Source organism: Toxorhynchites rutilus, chromosome 1, assembly GCF_029784135.1.
Source record: "Toxorhynchites rutilus septentrionalis strain SRP chromosome 1, ASM2978413v1, whole genome shotgun sequence".
Lineage (NCBI taxonomy): Eukaryota > Metazoa > Arthropoda > Insecta > Diptera > Culicidae > Toxorhynchites > Toxorhynchites rutilus.
Window position 1 is genome coordinate 99,754,147 of NC_073744.1, and position 20,753 is coordinate 99,774,899.

General features: G+C 39.9%; 1 protein-coding gene across 3 annotated transcripts in view; it reads left to right on the forward strand.

Moving 5' to 3' along the window:
* Positions 1–2,223: 2,223 nt before the first annotated feature.
* Positions 2,224–20,753, forward strand: part of LOC129761600 (dentin sialophosphoprotein-like) — a 257,335-nt gene continuing 238,805 nt past the window's right edge. For all 3 annotated transcript variants that reach the window (XM_055759356.1, XM_055759393.1, XM_055759441.1), the window contains exon 1: positions 2,224–2,251. In XM_055759356.1, the coding sequence (XP_055615331.1) occupies positions 2,239–2,251 (13 nt within the window). In that variant the 5' untranslated portion in view covers positions 2,224–2,238. The remainder of the gene's footprint in view (positions 2,252–20,753) is intronic.

Below are 20,753 nucleotides of genomic sequence, written 5' to 3' on the forward strand. Positions count from 1 at the left end.
GAAGCAGCTGCTGATGGTGAAGTTTCCGCGCCCACTCCAATCGCAGGTGATGATGGCATTGGAGAGCTTGCACTGTTTGGTATCGTGGATTGACTAGATGATCCTTGATTGACAGGTGTTGGCGCTGGTCCGGGATTGCCCCATTCGAAGTTATCGAAGCTGGAATGCTACCGGCTGATGGCATTGGCGAGAGGTATGGGTAGTATGCTAGGTTCGACAAAGTATGTGCGAATATTGGATTTGGAGGGATGTTAGCTGCTGATAGATTTGGCGGAGGGCTCTACATTGGTGAAGCTGTCATTGCAAGTTTGCTGGGGCACTTGGAATCAATGTTGGTGGATTGGTCTGTCCATTAGATATCACATTGATGTGAGTTTGCTGACCTTCATAATGGCGGATCTAATATAATGCTATCTTTTCTTCCCGATGTGCGGAAATGCGAATAGTGCTGTTACATTTAAGAAAGAAACAAATGACAATCTTACATTTTTTTTAGAATATCCTCCTCAGATTAGAGATGGGCAAACCGTTCACGAACGGTACGAACGAACTAGTTCGCCGAAAAGAATGAACGAACGGTCGTTCTTTTTTAAAGAACGGTAGTTCTCCCCACGAACGTATTGCGAGCGAACGGTTTATGAACGAACTGATTCCGAAAGAACGGTTTGCGAGTGAACTGATGGAGAGTGAACTGCTTGTGAACGAACTGGTTCAGAACGAACTGTTTGCGGGCGAACTGTTTGCGAACGAACTAGTGCAGCTGAACTGATTTGCGCTGGACGGAATGAACAAATATAACGAGAACGCTTGTAAGGAAAATAAAACGATATTGTCATGATGAGCAAAATGCATCTAACGCAGGGTTTATTTTGTTAATGTATACTCAATTTTGTGTTAAAAATTAAATTAGATTTTCGTAGTTTTAAAAGCAAAAATATATATTTTCAATTACATGTATTCTTTCAATTCCGCCTAACATTCATATATTTCGTGATTATCAGAAAAAAATCTGGGGGAAGCTGGGGCGATTCATGGATTAGGTAAACATAAAATTTTATAGTGAGGGCATGTTGAGAAAAACGTTTTTTCGTGGCTTTCAATTCATTGATTGGTCTATTGCGTGTACGTGTTATTGTGATTGTTTGTATGATTGATTGTTAGTGAAAATCGCTGTTGATTTTTTTCCCTGAATGAACATTATGAAATATGTAATCTTACATGGAACCAGTGTGTTGTCCAAAAAGAGAATATAAAAAATTGCACATATTTTGTGCGGATCAAATTATTACATAAATACCATACGTACACTATCCAATCCAACGATATCAATTAATAGCTGTCTATTGATGTTGCGGGCGAACTGCAACATTTAAATTATAGTCATATATAGTGTGTAATTGTTAAAAAACAAAGATTTTCATGTTGTTATGATTTGTGATGGAGAGCAACTATGCATCAGAAGTTTCCAGAAGCATTGATGCATTTGATGATATGGTGTCATATGTAGCTGTTTTTGTTGTGTTCTCTCTCGCGCTTTCTTTTTGTGTGCGTCTACAAAGATTTGATTGCCGTTATAGTAGTAGTAGTAGTAGCAAGTAAAAGAAATTGTTGGCTCTCATACGCGCTGGAAGAAAAATATTATGCGCCTAGTGTCGGCTGATTTGTACAGTTTCATGTTTAGTGGCCTTAGTATCTCGTCGCTTTTTTAGCAGTCCAGTAGAATACACTTGTTTTACCTGAATAATAGAACCGAAAAAATGGTAGTGAAAATTGATTGTTCGGCGAAGAAAAAGTGTTTTGTGTGTAAATAGTTTTGCTTTCATTCGTCTAAATCACGTTCTCAAGTGTTCATTGCGTCGGGTGTGATATGTGGAATAGATCTCTGAAGCTATACAGAAATGTAGCTTAGTGGTAAAGTGTGCGCGAGTGTATTTTTATTAGAGATGGGCAAACCGTTCATGAACTGATCAAAAGAACGAGTTCACCCAAAAGAGTGAACGAACTGCCGTTCTTTTTTGCTGGGCAACAGTTCATATGAACTGTATACCCAGTTCAGAACGAACTGTGTACGGTGAATGATGAACTGATAATACAGTTCAGAACGAACTGACCGCCAACTGAACTGTGTATACAGTTCAGAACGAACTGACCGCTGGCAGAACTGTGCATGCAGTTCAGAACGAACTGTGTACGGTAAGCGGTGCGTAAGAGGAAAGAAAACCGACGAGTGATAGATGAATGGTGCTGCAAGGTAAATAGTTCTCAAATTAACGAATGAAAACAAACGATAGCCCCATGAAACAACAAAAATAATATGTCGGTATTGTCGCTTCTTAAAAAACGCTTGTTGCGTTTTTTTATGTTGCGTTCAGGATACGATGGTTTTAAATTGGATTGTTAAATTATTTATCAAATTTCATACTTTGGAGTTCAGGGTAAATATTTCAGTAAGTTGTTTTGCCAATCTATAGTTGAAAGCTCAAAGATGATTTAAACAGTCTTGTTAAACAGTAAAATTCGCGTCGCTAATATGAAATATGTTTTATATTATATCATATTGTGCTCGATAATTTTGAGATGGACGTTCGCAGTTTGGATACAGTTTCGCTATAGCATTTATTGTAATACATCGTAAGCAAAGCAGCATAATGCTAGTCTATGCTGAAAATAATGAATAACGACTCAAACAAAATTAAAATTTCAAAATCAAAGTTTGATTTTCTATTGTGCTAAGTTATTTCTAACAAATATATCCCGACATATCCCGCCACTGTACAAAAGAGTGAGTGAACTGCTCAAAAGAACTAGTTCACTTAAGTGAACGGTTGGTCACTGAAAGGTTCATTAAAGTGAACCGTTTTGCCCACCTCTAATTTTTATTCAAAAAGCACAGTGAGAGTGATTTTCATTTTATGTTGTGTGATCGGCAGCACTTACATTATCATTCTGTCCGTGTCATACCAATACAGGGTAGAACCACGTTACGCAAATTTAATTCTTCAGATTTACTGTGCATAGGTGTATCATATCCTGTATCCTTAGTGCAATGCCTTGTATGTGTAGGTACTATCATCGGGAGGTGAATCATACAATGAGATCGCCAGCCAATTATATCGATGCGGCCTGCAGTTCAGTGTCGCTCCGAAAGAATTGCACTTGTATTATTTGGAAAATAGAAGAGAAGGATTTGGTAACTGAACTCCTTCGTTTGCATATAGTGTCGGGAAGTTGGCTGTAATAGCGAATCTGTTTTCGATGGGGTGGATTTTTTTTTATAGTTTTTTACTTCGAATTTCAGATGTACTTTAGACTACGTTGTTTTTTAAATTCTGGATTCCACATATGGCAGAATTCTGATTTCGGATGCCGAATCTTAAAAGCTCAAGAAACTGAGGTTTTGGAATCGAATTCAGTGTTCATACATACTCTCGTGTTCTGTGGCGGTGGACTGGTGTGGCGTGGTGGTGAATGTGACTGTGTGCGAGAGTGTGGCCATAGGAGTCGTGTACGGTCAGGGGATTGCAGTTGCCTGGAATTGTGGGTGTACTGCTTTTCCTCGTTTTGTTGAGACTCGTCTGCTTCGGGCGGGCAGAGGTTTTCTTTTTCGTCAGTAGTGCAATCATGTTTTCGTCAGACCTCGGATCCACCGTCACCGTAGCCTTGAGTACAACTATATATAGAATCGAATACATGCGAAAATGTGATTGACGAGGGGAGCCATGCTTTTTTTTGAAACCAATATGGAACTAGTATTAGCATAATAACCTTAGTGTGTAAATTACCATTATATTGGAGGACAATTTTTTCTAGATGAGTTCTCTCGGACCTTCTCAGGTTCACCAAAAACAGGAAGTGGGTTATATCTATGGTATAACCGCAAGGGTGACGTAGGACTATCGTTGATTTAGAGATCATTTGTATGAAGTTGAATCTGAATTCATTCTGAATGAATATTTGGAGAACTTCGAAAACGAGAGCGTTACGTTGGAGGCACAAGGTTTTATGCATCCAATATTGGTTACGGAAATATCCTACTGATGGGGAAGAATAATCTTCAGAAGCTATCCTGTTGATTGCGATTGATTGAAAACTCACAAAACCTAATGTATTTGGTCACAGTGTTACATAGATAGAAAACATTAAAATAAACTCTTTCATATGAATGTAATTTTAAATTCCCAGAGGAACTGGCAGATTATTTTCAGTAACGATTAGATATTTCCACATTTTCCTCGATACTGGAAGCCCACCAGTGGTTAATGCTAACTCGATAACCATCTGTTAATAGCACTTGATTGAAACATATTTGGTCACAGTGTTACATGGATAGAAAACATTCAAATAAACTCTTTCACATGAATGTATTTTTAAATTCCTAGAGGAACTGGCAGATTATTTTCCGGATCTTTCTCGATCCAAACGGAAAGAATTCCGTGCGTGTATGTGTGTGTGTAGCGGCTGCTTCGAGATCTTCCCGAGGAACCGTTTGTAGCATCACTCTCCTCCTGATGGATTCCCTTCTGGCCTAAGGTGCACAAACAGGCTCTTGGTGACACCGTTCATCCGCGCGTTCATGATAAATGAAGAGCTTCACCACAACAGCGACAACATGCTCCAATCGCTGTTCAATTAGAACTGAGTGGATTTCCGAGCGGCGCTCGCTTATATACCGATTGGTGATTTCAATAGCCTATTTTGAAAGCAAATTTAAGACTATTGAAACAAGTTTTTGGATCAGAAAGTAACAAGTATAGAACGTGTAGACATTTTATCTTTCGAATGAAGTGTTTATCATACTATTTCGTTCAGTTGTTTAGGAGCTATTAACACTCAAAATCTCGGTCTCCGGCGTAACGCTTTCGTTTTCGAAACTTTGATTTTACACCCCGGTATAGAAATGAAAGACGTAGTCCAACGTCAAAATAATTCTCCGCCGTCACGATTTAAGTTCTATAAAGCGTACGCACTATGAACAGCGGAATATATGGCAATATATTACACATTATAGAGGAATTTTGTTGGTTACCTTCTCAGGTTTCCCAAAAATAACTATCCGCCGCCGCGACTGGGTTGAAAAAAGGCTACGCGCATTGAATAATGGAATACATCGCTGGTCCGATTAGTTTTAGAGGAGTGTTCTCGGTTACCTTTTCAGGTTTCCCACAGTTGAATCTCTCATAGTAGTCTGTAATCTCTCATAGTAGTCATAGTAGTAGTAGTGTAGTCTCATTAATGTTAAAGGTTTTCCTTTTAAGGTTACCTAAAGACCTCTGCCGCTTGTTGAGATATGAGATTTTCAATATTTAGTTTTGTTGAGTTCACGTGTACATAATCATATCACTTACCTCAGTGAATCCTGATTCTCACCTCTTCCCACTAACAACCCGGACTCAGTCAACTGAGGATAGTCGGCTGACTAACCTACTGACTATACCCGTAGTCAGTTAGTAATGGCTTTTGGCTTCTTCACGCACTTTCTCCGCCAAAACGACTAAACAGTCAGTCGGGCGTTTAGTCGCTATCTCCCTCTACCGATTCGACTATATCAATTCATTCTTCCCAGTCAAATTTTCCTCATTGCATTTTGAAGAGACTTCCCCCAAAACTAATTCGTTCCTCTCTCTTTTTCCCATGTATCTTTATGCATGCATCGATGTTTGAGTTCACCGTGGTTTGACAAACGCTACAGGTGATCTAGATTTTTGTATATCGTACACGAAAATTACTCACACGTATAAAATAGCGTGCTGTGTGTGCGCTATTTTGCACGCCTAATACTAACTAATACTAACGCGAGAACCTTTAAAGCATCTATATATATAAAAATGGATGGAAAAAAATGGATTTCTGTCTGTCTGTCTGTCTGTCTGATTCTTATGGACTCGGAAACTACTGAACCGATCGACGTGAAAATTGGTATATAGGGGTTTTTGGGGCCGGGGAAGGTTATTCTATCATATTTTCTGTATCAAACATTTATTCCATGTAACGAAGAAACATGTTATTCGCAAGTGGTTGAAAAACCTTGAACGAGTATTGTGTCTGAAAATAATATGATATTATATTGATGAGTTTTGGTAGAACTACTAGGAATTTTTTAGTGAAAGGTGAATTCAACGCGGTCGATTAGAAGATCAATCAATGGACAATTCTGCGGTGGGGCTCATGAACTTGCGCCTAGTAAGAAAACGTGAATGTTTGAATGTATTCATAACAAAAAACAAATTTTAGGCGAGACGAGGTTTGCCGGGTCAGCTAGTACTTGATAAATGTTTAAGTTCGTTGGTTCGAGTTCACAATGGGTAGAAAATAAACCGTCCATTGATGGGGTAACTACTTTTGACGTAGGACTACGTCTTTCATTTCTATACCGGGGTGTAAAATCAAAGTTTCGAAAACGAAAGCGTTACGCCGGAGACCGAGATTTTGAGCGTTAATAGCTCCTAAACAACTGAACGAAATGGTATGATAAACACTTCATTCGAAAGATAAAATGTCTACGCGTTCTATACTTGTTACTTTTTGATCCAAAAACTTGTTTCAATAGTCTTAAAATTGCTTTCAAAACAGGCTATTGAAATCACCAATCGGTATATAAGCGAGCGGCGCTCGGAAATCCACTCAGTTCTAATTGAACAGCGATTGGAGCATGTTGTCGCTGTTGCGGTGAAGCTCTTTATTTATCATGAAAGCGCGGATGAACGGTGTCACCAAGAGCCTGTTTGTGCACCCTAGGCCAGAAGGGAATCTATCAGGAGGAGAGTGATGCCACAAACGGTTCCCTGGGAAGACATCGCTAAACACACATACTCGCGCGGTTATTAACAGGTGGTTATCGAGTTGGCATCAACCACTGGTGGGCTTCCAGTATCGAGGAAAATGTGGAAATATCTAATCGTTATTGAAAATAATCTGCCAGTTCCTTTGGGAATTTTCAAAATATATTCATGTGAAAGAGTTTAATTGAATGTTTTCTATCCATGTAACACTGTGACCAAATATGTTTCAATCAAGTGCTATTAACAGGTGGTTATCGAGTTGGCATTAACCACTGGTGGGCTTCCAGTATCGAGGAAAATGTGGAAATATCTAATCGTTACTGAAAATAATCTGCCAGTTCCTCTGGGAATTTTCAAAATATATTCATGTGAAAGAGTTTAATTGAATGTTTTCTATCCATGTTACACTGTGACCAAATACATTTGGTTTTGTGGTTTTTCAATCAATCGCAATTAACAGGATAGCTTCAGAAGATTATTCTTCCCCATCAGTAGGATATTTCCGTATCCAATATTGTATGCGCCCGCAATCGATTATTGCTCAGTCGCCGAAAGTTCCGAGCTCAGAGAGTTCATTCCCCTCTAGTTTGCCTTCCAAATTGCCATCGTAAACCACACCTTCTCTCGGTTCAATCACACACAAAAAGCATACTTAAGCGATATTCTGGTGGTGAGACACATTCATTTTTCGTGAGGACATCGACAAGACAACATCGTTGCCTAACGTGCTGGAGGAGGTGGACGGCGAAGGATCGACACATACACGCGCAGAACTCTTTCCGTTAGGATGCCATTCAGCATCGAGAAAGTTCCGGAAAGATCTAATCATTGCTGGAAAATAATCTGCCAGTTCCTTTGGGAATTTTCAAAATATATTCATGTGAAAGAGTTTAATTGAATGTTTTCTATCCATGTAACACTGTGACCAAATATGTTTCAATCAAGTGCTATTAACAGGTGGTTATCGAGTTGGCATTAACCACTGGTGGGCTTCCAGTATCGAGGAAAATGTGGAAATATCTAATCGTTACTGAAAATAATCTGCCAGTTCCTTTGGGAATTTTCAAAATATATTCATGTGAAAGAGTTTAATTGAATGTTTTCTATCCATGTTACACTGTGACCAAATATGTTTCAATCAAGTGCTATTAACAGGTGGTTATCGAGTTGGCATTAACCACTGGTGGGCTTCCAGTATCGAGGAAAATGTGGAAATATCTAATCGTTACTGAAAATAATCTGCCAGTTCCTCTGGGAATTTTCAAAATATATTCATGTGAAAGAGTTTAATTGAATGTTTTCTATCCATGTAACACTGTGACCAAATATGTTTTTCAATCAAGTGCTATTAACAGGTGGTTATCGAGTTGGCATTAACCACTGGTGGGCTTCCAGTATCGAGGAAAATGTGGAAATAACTAATCGTTACTGAAAATAATCTGCCAGTTCCTCTGGGAATTTTCAAAATATATTCATGTGAAAGAGTTTAATTGAATGTTTTCTATCCATGTAACACTGTGACCAAATATGTTTCAATCAAGTGCTATTAACAGGTGGTTATCGAGTTGGCATTAACCACTGGTGGGCTTCCAGTATCGAGGAAAATGTGGAAATAACTAATCGTTACTGAAAATAATCTGCCAGTTCCTTTGGGAATTTTCAAAATATATTCATGTGAAAGAGTTTAATTGAATGTTTTCTATCCATGTAACACTGTGACCAAATATGTTTCAATCAAGTGCTATTAACAGGTGGTTATCGAGTTGGCATTAACCACTGGTGGGCTTCCAGTATCGAGGAAAATGTGGAAATATCTAATCGTTACTGAAAATAATCTGCCAGTTCCTCTGGGAATTTTCAAAATATATTCATGTGAAAGAGTTTAATTGAATGTTTTCTATCCATGTAACACTGTGACCAAATACATTTGGTTTTGTGGTTTTTCAATCAATCGCAATCAACAGGATAGCTTCTGAAGATTATTCTTCCCCATCAGTAGGATATTTCCGTATCCAATATTGGATGCATAAAACCTTGTGCCTCCAACGTAACGCTCTCGTTTTCGAAGTTCTCCAAATATTCATTCATTCAGAATGAATTCAGATTCAACTTCATACAAATGATCTCTATATCAACGAGAGTCCTACGTCACCCTTGCGGTTATACCATAGATATAACCCACTTCCTGTTTTTTGTATCAGGAATCAAGTTTTCGTTCCTCTTTATATGGACGTACAATAAGATTGCATACGGTGGTACAAAATAAGTGTCAAGGAGAAATGAAAATGTGGATTGAAGTCAGTTGAATGAAGAGAATCAATTATTCTCATACAAATGCATACAAATTCTATCGGATCGGTTCCAGCTTTATTAGCCGAAATGCCGTATAACGAGCGGCCGTATAGCGAAGTATGTGTGTATTCGCTAGGGAACCACGTTATAGAGGCGACCCTTCTGGTGGCGAATATCATACTAACATTCCTTCCCTTCCCCTGGTGACTGTAAGGACGTGGCCGGCGTCGTTATTGACCATTTAAAGCTCGAATCACCGAAAATTGCACAACGAGAATGATTTGTTAGTCCCAAGCGTCATTCTGTGTTTTCTTTGTGCAATTTTGTTTGTTCAGGTCAATCACGGAGAGCAACTACGAATTATACAGTCTTCCCAAGCTCAAGCTCAAGCTCACTTTGTGATATTTTACTGGCTCGCTTACGGTGGATCCGGGCTCAGCACTGTGCTATTAGTAGGCGTAATCGCGTTTAATAAGTTTAAATGTTTTAATCACTCGCGGTAATTATTTAGTTGATCGGTTTGAATTAGTACAAACACTTTGTGATATTCTAGTGGTTCGCTTACGGTTGGTCCGGGCTTGCCACTGTGTTGTTAGTAGTCGTGATCGCGTTTGATAAGTTTTATTTTAGCTTAAAACTAATTTCTTTCTCAAGGGTTAATTACACTCACAATAAAATTATTAAAATTAAAAGAAGAATTAGAATCGTCTCGTGCCGCGGGACAAACGCCTAGGTCCTGATAGTCCTTGTCTGCTACGGGTTGTGGGATTCATTCTTGGCGCACCTTGTCGCGCTCCAACAACGCAAATCCTCAACTTGATAAAAGATGGCTGTGGGTCCGGATGTTGAATTCTCCCTCCGGGAGGCAGCTAAAGGTGTATCGTAACTTACTTATCGGTTACATAGGGTCCCGATTACGGGCGCCAGTTACGTCTCATTCGGAGTTCTAGGTAAGACTAAATTTTATCCTTCTCGATTTGGTTTACATTTTTTTGTTGACTTATTGATTTTTATGCTTAAAGCTATCATCTCTAATTCTATAGAATTCTAGAATATATGTGCTAATCTGAGTCAGTAGGAAATTTGTTCTGGCATTCGAAAATTTAATCTGCTCGCTGCTCGCGTGGTATTTGCGGTGCGGTTTATTTGCTAGCGAAGTATAGCGTCGCGTGTCTGGTGATAACTTGCATTTTGTCTTTTTTATTTCATTCAAATAAAAAATACCTAAATTAGAAGTACACGGATTTGTACATAAAATAATAACAGACTCCAAAAACCATCAAATACGAAAACAACTTCATGTTAAATGAAATATATGTTTGTATACATACATATTTTTTTAAATGGCTTAAATCTGAAGACTAGTTCGGATAAATTAATAGTACGGATAAATTAATGGTGCATTATCCAAAATTAGCAAAGCCATGTTTAAGTTATTGTCTCGCAAATATTTTTTCACTTCTGTACAATCCTCAAAATTAGCTTTAGTCATCCAAGCATTCTTGTTGAATCTCCATATGAGGGATAATTGATTTTTATTTAGTCCTTCAGAGATAAATATATTAAAAGTGGTTTTAGCCTAAAACCACTCACGGCATTTGCATCAAGAAGCAAAGTTAATCGTTCTCTAGACACTTGATAACCAGGCTCAGATTTTTCGGTTTTTGAAATGTACGTGCGATCAGGCATTCGCTTCCAATAAAGCCCTGTTTCGTCTAGGTTAAACACTTGTTCAGGTTTATGATCACCTCTTTGAATAAGTCTCTTTGAAATGTTAGCATATTTTCTTGATGCGGCCTCATCAGCACTGCTGCTTCAAATTTCATTTTTAAGTAAGGCAAATTAAATCTATTTTTTCAAACCATTGGCTTACTTGGAATGTGACATCTTCAACAGATCCATTCTTCAAATTTTCGAAAATAAATTACGCAAGAATGGCAACATGAAAATATATCGTAATAAAAAATGGCCGTTATAACGAAACATTTCAAGTCGTAAATCGAAAAGTGCCTTAATGTAACATGGCCGTATAAAGAGCGGCCGTATAGCGATGTATGAGTGTATTGTATTTCCAACACAATTGTTGGAAAATAAGTATTGTTGATTGAATAACAAGTCCAAACGAAGGGTGGTCCATTCCGCCCTGCCTGGTAATATTGTTCCTATCTACCCTATATATTTCCATTATGAAATGGTGAACCTTACTGAAGAGAAATGTCAAGAGAGTGGGAAAAAAATATGACGTCGTTTGCTGTCCCTATCGGTCTACTTTTGTCCCTTTCTTTCTTTCTTTGTTTTTAAGAGGCTTTAAACTTTGCAGTTCATTCGCCTCTAGCCCAGTGAAGAGCCACAATAAAACCAGCCCAGAGGGGACTGGCGAAAGGGAAACCAAACAAAATCACTCATCAGATCTGTTCACTCGACTCTCGGTTAAAGAAGAAGGTAGGAAGGGATCCTATGCTTCATAAGATATTTAATATATGCTGTAAAGAAAAGTAAAAATTTACTGATCCGAGGACCAAAGCATTAACGAAGCACAAGTGACCTAGCGAAAGGCGTGTTCCAAAGCCAAAAAACAAAACGGCCCTTCTCAGGAGGATAGGAAGGAAAGGAGTGGAAAGGATTTGGGTGGGATTAGAGGAGTGGGAGGGGGTGGGAGTGGTATGGGAAGGAAAGAGGGGAGGAGTGGGTGTGGGGTGGGGTGAAATGAAATGAAATACAGTTTTAATAGATAATAAAATATAGTGGTTTTGAATTTAATGGTATATAGTAGAGCTGAAAAATGGAGAGGTTTATTTAATGAATTTATCCTCCTTGGTGAGTGTGGCTGTAGGAATAGGAAGTTGATTAAAGTATAATGTAATGGATAGAAGATAGATGTGGGTATGAAAGTATATATTATATTATTTGTTATTTATTATTATTGAATGCGTGTATATACATGTATGAATACCTTCCTTCCGACCCGTACATACATGTGTATACACACATAAACACGCATACATGACTGTGAAGTGGCGAACTTTAATAAGCAATTTCCAAGGTATTTAGTATTTCGGTTTAGATTTTACCAAAGAAGTCGGTTTCTTTCAGAAACGCAATTAAATTGGTTTCTTGGGTCTCGTCTCTACTGAGGATATCTCGGAGACTCTGACCTATGTTGTGTCGGGCTCGAGCATCTTTGGTATGTTGACATTCAAGTAAAAGATGGCTAACGGAAACCGGAGCTTCGTTGCAAGCACATTGGGGTTTTTCGGCTCTGCAGAACAAGTGTGAGTGGGTGAAGTTAGTGTGCCCAATTCGAAGACGGGTAAGGACTTGCCTTTCCCTACTATTGAGGCGGTCATCCCAAGGGAGAGTGGAATTTTTAATTTTATGAAGATGAGTGGGACGGCTGTTTATCCAGCCTATGTCCCAGCTTTCACGGACTTGCTGTTTTACCCAGCGGATAATGTCAGATGGAGGACAGGGCATGTCTGGGGGATCTATTTTGCTGCCCTTGCCGGCCAGTATGTCGGCGGCTGTGTTTCCGCGGATTCCTGAGTGACCAGGAACCCAGCAGAAGGAGATGTTTTTATTAGAAGCAGCCTCTTCTGTTTGCTTAATCCATGGGTGTTTGCTGTTTCCACTTAGAAGATCGTGGAGACAGCTAGCTGAGTCTGAGAATATTGTGGTAGGAAGAAACTCATGGGTGCATTCTTGGGTAGCTATTAAAAGGGCGAAAGCTTCCGCACTGAAGATGGAGCATTGCGGTGGAAGAGAAAAGCTACCAGTGTATCTACTCTCAAAGATTCCACATCCAACTCCATCGGCACTGACTGAACCATCTGTGTATACCTGGTGGTTGATTTGAAAATTGGATGCAACGAGGTTATTGAAGCAGGCTTTGACTTTTGGAGAAGGGTCTCCCGCTCGAACTGTCTTGAGAAGTTCAAGGTTAATGTTCGGCGGTTTGACGTTCCAATTTCTTCCCGTCGCAGATGAACGTTCACATATATCGGGAAGATCTTTGTTCGTGAGATTTTTGAACCATGTTTTAGCTCTATGTACTAATGGGACATTGTGGTCGCTTTCGGGGAGTGACAAGTGACGGATGGCTTTATTGGTGATGGCTTTTGTTACCAGGTGGGTGAAGGGAAGTTGCCCACTTTCTGCCATTACAGCAAGAGTAGGACTGGTGGGAAAAGCGCCAATTGCGAGCCGAATTGCTTTATTGTAAATTGGTTGAATGGTGTTTAACACCCTGTCCCCTCCACGGCTGAAGGTGCCTATTCCGTAAAGGATTTGTGGGACCAACCAAACATTTACAACATTTAGCAGCGTCTTTCTATGGCCAGAGGCTAGGTTGCCTGCGATAGCCTTGATGATGTTCAATTTCTTTCTGGTGGCTATTTTGGTCTTTTGGGAATGTGATAGGAAGTTGAGTTTCTTGTCGAAAGTAACCCCTAGTATTTTCAATGTCCTCATTGTAGGGATCGGGATTTTGTTGAGCTGAAGATAGGTTCTCCTTCTGAGAGCTTTTCCGATATGTATGTGTTTGGATTTCTCCGGGGAAATTTTAAAACCTGTTTTTAGAGCCCAGTTTTGGATGGAGTCTAAGGTTTTTTGAAGCCTCTTTCTCTGAATTAAGCCGAAGCAGCTCGTAGAGATAAGAGTGATGTCATCTGCATAGACTATGACCTTTATATGGTCCGGGATAATCTCGAATAGAGATTGCATGGCAATGTTGAAGAGGGTTGGTGAAAGTGCTGAGCCTTGTGGGAAGCCGTTTTCTGGGATTTTTAGAGAAGATTGGTGGTTGTTAATAACGGTTTTGAAAGACCGGTTTTCTAGAAAACTTTTAACGAAGAGACCTAATCTCCCACGAATCCCCGAGTCGAAAAGGCTTTTCAGCACTGGGTACCTCCATGCCCGATCGAAGGCCTTGGATAAATCCAGGGAAACAATATCAATGTGGTGTAATTTTTCAGTTGCGTCGTCTAGGATTTTTTCGATTGCTACAAGGCAATCTTCTGTACCTTTTCCCGCACGGAAGGCGAATTGTCTGGGATCAATCAGCTTATTTGACTCTAGAAAAGTCGTTAAGCGTCGATTGACCATTTTTTCCAAGACTTTCCCAACACAACTTATGAGAGTGATGGGGCGGAAATTGTCAAGAAGATGGTTGTTCATGTCTGGTTTCGGGATACAGATCATTAAACCCTCTTTCCAGCAACTGGGGAGGGTTCCACTGTCCCAGACTTTGTTGAGGAGCTTCAGAAGTGCTTTTTTCCCGAGATGGGGTAGATTCTTAAGCATAGGGTAGCTGATGTCATCGGGTCCTGTGGATCCTTGTTTGACTTTGTTCAGTACCCAATCGAGCTCTTTGAGGGAGAGGTTTTTGTTGAAGTCAAATTCCACATCGGTATGAAAATCGATGGGAATTCTTTCGCATTCCGTTTTGTGGGTTAGAAAGGTTTGGTCGTAGTTTTGATTGGAGGAGGCGGAAGCAAAGAAATCTCCAAACGCCTCGGCGATGATTTTCCGGTCATTGGTGTATTGACCGTTAATTAGAAGATTATATTCTTTGCTTCTTTTCTTTCCATGAAGCCTGCCAATCTTACTCCATAACTCCTTTGTTGACGCGTTGGGATTAATTTCGCTGACGAATTTAACCCAACTGTTGTGCTTGGCTGTGTTGATAGCAGTCTTAGCTTCTTTGCGAGCCCTTTGGAACTCTGCAAGCAGAGTGGGTCTCAGTGGGCTGTCCGGATGGGCCTTTCTTAATTTGCGTAGGGCCTTACGTCGACCTTTGATCGCTGCCTTCAGCTCAGGTGACCACCATGGGACACATTTCCTGCCAGGGATGCCACTGGTTCTGGGGATGTGCACCATTGCAACTTCTAGGACAACTTTGGAGAATTCCTCGGCTGTCCAATCTCGTTTAGCGGAGAGGCGGTTTTCAATGTCAGACTGATAGCCAGCCCAGTCAGCGTATTCAAATTTCCATCTTGGCCTTGTTGAAAACTCTGGAGAAGTTTGGCCGAAGGAAGTGAAGATTGGAAAATGATCGCTTCCGCAAGTATCATCGTGGATGTTCCAAGAAAGTTTTGAAGATAGTTTGTCTGATACTATAGTGAGATCGATGGCTGAAGTAGTACCAGAATAATGGATTCTGGTGTGTTGGCCGTTGTTAAGAAGGAGAAGAGAATGGTCGGATATGAAATCCTCAATGATGGATCCTTTTCGATCGAGGTATGCACCTCCCCAGGCGTATGAGTGGGCGTTGAAATCACCCATAAGCATGATTGGGGCGGGAAGTTGGGCGAACAGATGGTCCAGTTGGCCGCGTAGAGTGTTCGGATCGGAATCATTAGTGATGTAGATGCTAACGACGGTGATTGGAAAGGGGTGTTTAATGCGCACTACCACTGCCTGAAGATCAGTGGTAATGGGAAGAAGATCATGTGGAGTGCCATCTTTGATTGCGATTGCAACTCCGTTTTTTGAGGGGTTGGGACCCTCTTTGAAATATGTGATATATTTTGAGATGAAGTGTTTATCGAAGTTGTTTGGAGTCATAGTTTCTTGAAGGGCTATGACTGTGGGATTAGAGTTTGAAATAAGCATTTTCAGTTCTAGAATATTTCGTCGGATACTTCTGATGTTCCATTGTATCCCGAATTTCTGTGTTGGAGTGAATGTGTTGGTGTTTTTGACTCTAATTCCTAAGTCTTAAATGTGTGTATGTTTGAACTATTCAAGGAGAATTAGTTCGATGGTCCTTTACCCTTGGAAAGAGAAGCTTTCTTCGAGGTATTGATGTCGTTCTTGTTTGGTGTAGAGGTATTTGGAGAGTTTGTTGTGTGTGTGTTGTTTTTTGTGGAATGTGCCTTGTTGTTGTTGTTTTTTGTTTGATGTGTGTTGTTGTTTCTTGTTGGTGTGGTAAAGTTGTTATTTGTTGGTGATGTAGTTCTTAGATCGTTTTTTGTTCTTTTCTTGTCTTTGTTAGTTTGGGTTTCATCTTCAGATTTTGGATCTGAATCTGAGGATGAACCTTTCGAAATTTTTCTTTTGTTTTTTTTCAGGCCTTCAGAAGTATCCATTGAAATTACCGATTCACTATCAGATTCGGTTGTTGAACTTTCAGTAGACGATTCTGTCATGGTTGTGTCTATGATTGAGGGGGTGCTTTCGCGACTAGAAGCGGCCGAAACGGCCGAGGCGCAGCTGCATTTGCACTTGCAGCCAGCTACTGGTTCCCGAATGTTGAGCCTGTCTTGCAAGACGCTCGAATAAGTTGGACCATTTTGGGTGTTGGAAATGATTTTTGCTTCTTTGTAAGAAATACCACGATCGATTCTTATTTTTGTTATTTCATTTTCCTTTAGCCATACGGGGCACTTTCTGCTGGAAGAGGAGTGGTTCCCTTGACAATTAATGCATAGTGCTGGTGTATTACACAATTTAAAATCAAAATCTTTGGGGTGCTCTTTGCTGCAATTTCTGCAAAGCGGATTCTCACGCTTGCATCTTTTGCTGGTGTGTCCGAAGTTAAAACATTTGAAGCACTGCATTGGATTCGGATAGTAATTCCGAGTCCCAGCGCGAATGAAACCGAAATAAATGAATTCGGGAACAACAGTTCCACGAAGCGTTATGATGGGATAATTTCTTCTCCTACCTTTCTGCTGATTCGCTTGACATCGATCACTTTCTGATCGGAAAGCTCTTTCAGCAATTCGGTTTCGGTGATATTAATCACGTCTCTGCATGTAACCACGCATTTGCGTTGGTTTAGGGTGGGGTGGAAAATAATCTCTACAGGTGTGTTGTCAATAAGTTTGTGAATTTGGAGAAGCTTACCTACTGATTCCTCGTCCCTGGTGGTAAGAATATATTGAAGGTTCTTTTTTTCGTCTCTCTGTGGTTTGGCACTGTTGAAGTTATTGAAATTTTTGATTGCCGACGTTATAGTCTTGCTGACTACGAAGGGGTTGGATGGGAGAGCCTTGTCTCCTGTAGCCCTCAAGAGCAGTATCTGCAGGTTGCCATTCGATGGGTCCGCCCAAAGTGGAGCGGTGGCTTCGGTTGGCTTACCTTCATAGAAGTTTGTAGCCCGGCCTCTCGGAGGCCCTGAGCTACTGGAAGCCATGTTGATTGTCGGCTACACCTTAGGTGTAGCCGGAGAAAAGATTTTTCTTTTGCAGAGCACTTTATGAAAAAATTGAATATTGGGCTAATCACTTGCGGATATGTACCAAGAAATTCACACTATTTTTTTGAAAGCACTTATAAGAACCAGCCAATGTGCTCGAAAGAACGCGAGCGATTCACTATAAAATTTTCGTTTTAGAATTTTTCTTCACTTCACCGTCAGTATGCGGATATATTTTTAAAATATTATTAATAATTATCACTACCAAAAACTAGTCACTATCACACAGCTTATGCCTTTCGAACGGCTTCCGCCGATCCAGAAAGGGGCGTGATGCCGAAAAAGCGCGCGCTTTTCCCGGCGAACCGGTGAGCACCGCCACCGCAGTGAACGTTTGTTGATATCCTCTTCTGCTATCCTCGGGTTGCGATGCTGAAAATCAATTTGTATTTAGGACTAATCAAGCCTTCAGAAAGGCTGCTCTAAGCATTTGATTAGTTGTGCGAGAAAACTCCTATTTTTCCGTACTCTTTTACAAGGGCGCTAAAAACACGACCGAATCGGTTGAATGTCAGTAGCACCTTGTTTTGTCCCTATTGAAATAGACGTTATATGTATATAAGCCCCTCAATAAATGCTCAAGATACTCAGGGGTTTTCTCACATGCATAACTAGCACACAAAGTCAGCGAATGACATGTACATTTTACGACTATTTGATCGATTTTTATCAAGCGCATTACGGAATTCGAAACCCCATCATAAAGGACGCTTTCAGACGATCCTTGTAAGTAATTCCGTCTTCATGAAACTAATCAATTATTATGCTTTTATGCAGCACCAAGGCGAGGGCGGTTCGATAAGTACTTAGCCTCATCGCCCGATTGAGTAAGTATCGCAAGAGAGATTACTTATCGTGTAGTACATTCTCGTAAGGCTTTTGTAGGCTGAGTACTTATCGGACCGCCGACTTTTACGTCTTGTATCTTAAGGCTTCAAATGTAAGAAATTTCACACGCGGACAAAAATGTTCCAATTTGTACTTTTTGACGAAAATCTGTACCCTGTACGGTATAAAATCTGTACCAAAAATAACGAAAAACTCTGTACCTTTCTAGATTAATCTATACGTGTAGTAACACTGCTTGTGACTTTACACATTTTCTGATCGGTTGTTTCTGTTACAGTTGTTTTCGGGCGTGATTTTATACAGGCATATGGTAAATGATGTTGGTTTGTCCAGTCGAAAATATGATCTTGAACTATATTTTCAATCTACCACCAAACGTATTCAGACCATTTCAGGATTATGACACAAATATTGTAAACATCATGTTGCACAGCATTTGTATCAGATTTATATATCTAAATCACGTAATTACAGTAATCATTCAATAACTGAACCTGGTTTAACTGGACTGCTTTTTAGCTGGACGAACGTTAACGGGGTCTTGTCCCAGTTAGAAAGTAGAAGTTCGTAAACAATTGTCGCCATTTTCAATTTGAAGATTCGCAGTTTTAGTTTGTTTAGTTTTAGATGTTATAAAAAATTAACATTATTTTTGGGAAGAGGCGATCTAGCGTAGTGGTAACATCCATACCTCTCTCGTAGAGATCACGAGTTCAATTCTCGCTCCCGACATTCTTCCATAAAATGGAAGTAAAAATGACGAACCAGCCGAAATGTGTTGAAAATCACTATAATAGAGAAAAAAAATTAACCACCGTTCAAAAAGGACACACGGTTCTTTTCTGAGCCGTAGCTCTTTTTAAACCGCGGTTCATTTAGGAGCCGTTCATTTGAGAACCACGGTTCAAAAACAGGAAGTGGGTTATATCTGTGGTATAACCGCAAGGGTGACGTAGGACTATCTTTGATTTAGTGATCATTCGTTCTTAGTTGCTTCTGAATCAATTCTGAATGAATGAATATATGAATATCTGGGGGACTTCGAAAACGAGAGCGTTATGTTGAAGGCACAATATTCAGCAAAAAAAGCAATCACACGAAAGTTGTATAATACATAATACATTGCTTGTATTGTGATATGATTTGTATTCCATTTCCAATAGACAGAATAACTGTTGCATCAAATCAGTCTACATATTTTTTGCGAGAAATTGTTTTCATATTTCGTTTGCCAGTGCGCGTAGAACGAGAATTCCTTTTTAAGATTCATTGCACCTCTAATAAATTGCCGAAAGACGTGGTCTTACGTTGGTCGCACTTGATTGAAAAATCACAAAACCAAATGTATTTGGTCGCAATATTATATGGATAGAAAACATGATAAATTGTTTCGCTTGAATGTAATTTTCAATTCCAAGGGAATGAATGAATGCGTTTCAGGTCAAGTCAGTCCAGGTAATGAATCCCTCGATCCCTCGCCGTTCAGCTCGCTCAGTAACGATGTTGTCTTGTCGATGTCCTCACGAAAAATGAATGCGTTTCACCACCAGAATATCGCTTAAGTATGCTTTTTGTGCGTGATTGAATCAAGAGAAGGTGTGATTTACGATGGCAGTTTGGAAGGCAAACTAGAGGGGAATGAACTCCCTGAGTTTGAAACTTTCGGCAACTGAGCAATAATCGATTGAAAATTATATAATTTTTACGATGCGAAACATTTTCCGTTGCGCGCGCATACAATATTGGATACGAAAATTTTCTACTGATGGGGAAGAATAATTTTCAGAAGCTTTCCTGTTAATTGCGATTGATTGAAAAATCACAAAACCAAATGTATTTGGTTGCAGTGTTATATGGATAGAAAACATTAGAATAAACTCTTTCGCATAAATGTATTTTTCAATTCCCAGGGGAACTGGCAGAGTATTTTTCAGCAACGATTAGTTCTTTCCAGATTTTCCTTGATACTCGAAGCCCACCAGTGGTTAATGCTAACTCGATAACCACCTGTTAATAGAACTTGATTGAAAAATCACAAAACCAATTGTATTTGGTCGCTGTGTTATATGATTAGAAAACATTAAAATAAACTCTTTCGCATGAATGTATTTTTCAGTTCCCAGGGGAACTGGCAGATTATTTTTCTGCAACGATTGAATCTTTCCGGAATTTTCTCGATGCTGAATGGCACCCAAACGAAGAGTTCCGCGCGTGTATGTGTGTGTGTGTGGCGGCTGCTCCGATCTCTTCCCGGGGAACCGTTTGTGGCATCACTCTCCTCCTGATGGATTCACTTCTGGCCTAAGGTGCACAAACAGGCTCTTGGTGACACCGTTCATCCGCGCTTCGTTTCATGATAAACGAAGAGCTTCACCACAACAGCGACAACATGATCCAATCGCTGTTCAATTATAAATGAATGGATTTCCAAGCGGCGCTCGCTTATATACCGATTGGTGATTTCAATAGCCTGTTTTGAAAGCAATTTTAATGCTATTGAAACAAGTTTTTGGATCAGAAAGTAACAAGTATAGAACGCGTAGACATTTTATCTTTCGAATGAAGTGTGTATCATACCATTTCGTTCAGTTGTTTAAGAGCTATTAACGCCCAGAATCTCGGTGTCCGGCGTAACG